The 1,032-nt window shown below is 48.7% G+C and overlaps 1 protein-coding gene across 1 annotated transcript in view; it reads right to left on the bottom strand.

Annotated features, from left to right (window-relative positions):
• ATP6V0A4 (ATPase H+ transporting V0 subunit a4) overlaps positions 1 to 841 on the bottom strand; it is a 59,207-nt gene extending 58,366 nt beyond the window's left edge. Inside the window, exon 1 of the mRNA XM_007952796.1 lies at positions 725 to 841. Coding sequence (XP_007950987.1) covers positions 725 to 841 — 117 coding nt within the window. The remainder of the gene's footprint in view (positions 1 to 724) is intronic.
• Positions 842 to 1,032: the final 191 nt, after the last annotated feature.

Here is a 1,032-nt window from a genome sequence, read left to right as displayed (position 1 = left end):
TTCAATGGACTTGAATTAATGGCCTGCCATGTGGTCTGGTAACATCGGGACTGTGCCTTGTTACTTGTCAACCTTGGGCTTGTCAGCCTCAGCAGGCAGCAACTGTCTGAGTGAAGAAAAGCCTCCCGCTTCAGTGGGCCAGGAGCAGGAGGCAGAGCTGAACCCCAAGGTTGAGGTGCTTTCACCCAACCCCTAGAGCCTGGCACTTTAAACTTGGACTTAAAGCCTCCAAACTGTAAGAGAATAAACTCCTGCTTGTTAAAGCCATCCCATTTGTGGTATATTCCTGTCAGAGTGGCACTAGGGAACCAGAACATAGGGCCTTCCCACCTAGGGGCTCACCTTCCAGCATTGCTTCAGCCAGTGTTCTGTTGTGATCCGTAGGGTTCCCACTGGCTAATTTTCAGAGGTAGGTGGCCAGGCCTTTCTTCCTAGTCTGTCTTATTCTGGAAGCGCCACTGAAGCCTGTCCACCATGGGTGAGCCCTGCTGGTGTTTGAAATACTAGAGGCATAGCTTCCAGCCTCGCAGCAACACACAAGCCACCAAGCACAACAGACTGACAGACGGATGGTGCAGCCAGAAGGACTGGAGCCATGGAGGTCCACCCTTTCCTGCTCAGTCCTCTTCACCCTGCAGTCTGCATTTTATTTACCACAAAAAAGTCCCATTGCAAAAGAGCTGTCTGCCCCCTACCACCACCTGCTGCTGATCTCAGCACTTACATCTTTGAACTGAACCAAGTCCAGCTCTCCGAGCTCAGCCACACAGCAGTATGCGGCCTCCACCTGGAGAAAGAGCTGTGACAAGCACATCTCCTCACTTCGAAACACAGACGCCATCTTGGCCCAGCCTTAGTCTGTGGGCAAAAAGGAGAGAGAGATGTAAGGTAATAAATGTGTGGGGACCTTAGGATTTAACCTTTTTTTCAGTTGAGTTAAATTAAAACATAACAGGAATCACTCCTGACTTACAAAATATAAACTAAAATAACATTTCATCATCTAACAGGTTGGCAAAAGATGAAAAAATA

Source organism: Orycteropus afer, unplaced genomic scaffold, assembly GCF_000298275.1.
Source record: "Orycteropus afer afer isolate SDZICR_OR568_19922 unplaced genomic scaffold, OryAfe1.0 scaffold00358, whole genome shotgun sequence".
NCBI lineage: Eukaryota > Metazoa > Chordata > Mammalia > Tubulidentata > Orycteropodidae > Orycteropus > Orycteropus afer.
This window is presented reverse-complemented; position numbering and strand designations above follow the sequence as displayed.